The sequence below is a fragment of the Sinocyclocheilus rhinocerous genome, unplaced genomic scaffold (assembly GCF_001515625.1).
Source record: "Sinocyclocheilus rhinocerous isolate Xijiao unplaced genomic scaffold, SAMN03320098_v1.1 C36700094, whole genome shotgun sequence".
NCBI lineage: Eukaryota > Metazoa > Chordata > Actinopteri > Cypriniformes > Cyprinidae > Sinocyclocheilus > Sinocyclocheilus rhinocerous.
Window position 1 is genome coordinate 207 of NW_015785166.1, and position 1,347 is coordinate 1,553.

General features: G+C 34.7%; 1 protein-coding gene across 1 annotated transcript; it reads left to right on the plus strand.

Annotated features, from left to right (window-relative positions):
* The first annotated feature begins 206 nt into the window (after window positions 1-206).
* msmb (microseminoprotein beta) lies at window positions 207-1,212 on the plus strand. The gene is made up of 4 exons (XM_016547859.1): window positions 207-256; window positions 481-601; window positions 857-959; window positions 1,081-1,212. The coding sequence occupies exons 1-4, from the start codon at window positions 254-256 to the stop codon at window positions 1,193-1,195; spliced, it is 342 nt and encodes a 113-aa protein (XP_016403345.1). The 5' UTR covers window positions 207-253; the 3' UTR covers window positions 1,196-1,212.
* The last annotated feature ends 135 nt before the right edge of the window (window positions 1,213-1,347 follow it).

A 1,347-nucleotide genomic window follows, 5' to 3' on the forward strand; every position in this document is an offset into this window, starting at 1 on the left:
TGAATGCCAACACATACAAATTGAAGTGACATGATCAAACATAGGCTAAGAGTATTAATTAATTGCTCTGGATAAAATACCTTACTTTCCCATCATGAGTAAAGCCAGTTTCTGTTTAATTAATAGAGGCCAAGCTTGTCATTTTTGATTTATCACAGCAATGATATGATATAAAAAGGTGTGAGAGTGTCCATTCGGCCACCGGTCGAACTGATCTCTCATCAGCACTTGCTTTAGCTGGAACTTTTACAACATGGTACAGTACAGCTTATCAGGTCTTTTCAATCATAATCTATAATACAGCCTTTTAGAAGTATTTACCACAACAAAATACTGCTTTTGGTATCAGCGCTGTCTTATGTTATAATAGGCGAGTGTCTGTAGTTAATCATTTATAAAAAATAACTATTATTAATTTTCAATACAGTTTTCATCTATCATTATTATATTTATTGGCATCATGTCTCTTCCTCGTCTCAGGTGTGTTTGCTGAGAGTGTGTATTCTTCTCTTCATGGTGGTCTCCTGTAATGCCGAGTGCTACATTCAAAAACCTGAAGTTGATTTGTCATCTGTCGATGACATAACAGACCATCTACAAGGTAACCAAAACTGTCAAAAGCTTTTTCTTTCTGAAATAAATTTCTACTAAAAATGTAATTTCATGTTTATAAATAAAATATACATATGTTCTTTTGAATGCCATCTTATAAGGATAAACCACGACTGTTATAAAAGGTCATTTTTGTAAGCTCTCTAATGTCCCGTTTTAAATAATCATTGTCAATTATCATAAATAACAATATTTTGCATTTACAATTTTATCTGTGGTCCTGTGTATGTGCTGGTTTATTTAGGTTGTGTGGACTCTGATGGAGTAATCCATGACTTCAACTCTGAATGGGAGAAGGACTGTTACAACTGTCTTTGTGCACTATTTGGCATTAGATGCTGTAACAAGTAAGTTTAACAGTAGTTAGACTTCATATATTTAGTGTATTCATTCATGACCATTCGGTTTTCAATACAAAGTTTGCTTCCATACATAATCTTGTGTGTGTGTGTGTGTGTGTGTGTGTAGGATCCCAACAGCAATAGAGCACCCTGATGAATGCGAGATGGTTGTTGACAAAACAACCTGCTCCTTCACTCTAGCACTTGCTTCAGACCACAGCAAACCATGCCCATTTGCCTAACACAACTCTGAACTCAATCACACATCTACGGAATAATTCTGTGATTGGGTGAAAACCTGTATGATCTGATTATACAATAAAATGATTTTTATGGATTTCTCTGGATTTTAATCCATTGCAAATGTGTAGAATTGTTCATACGGTATGTTCAT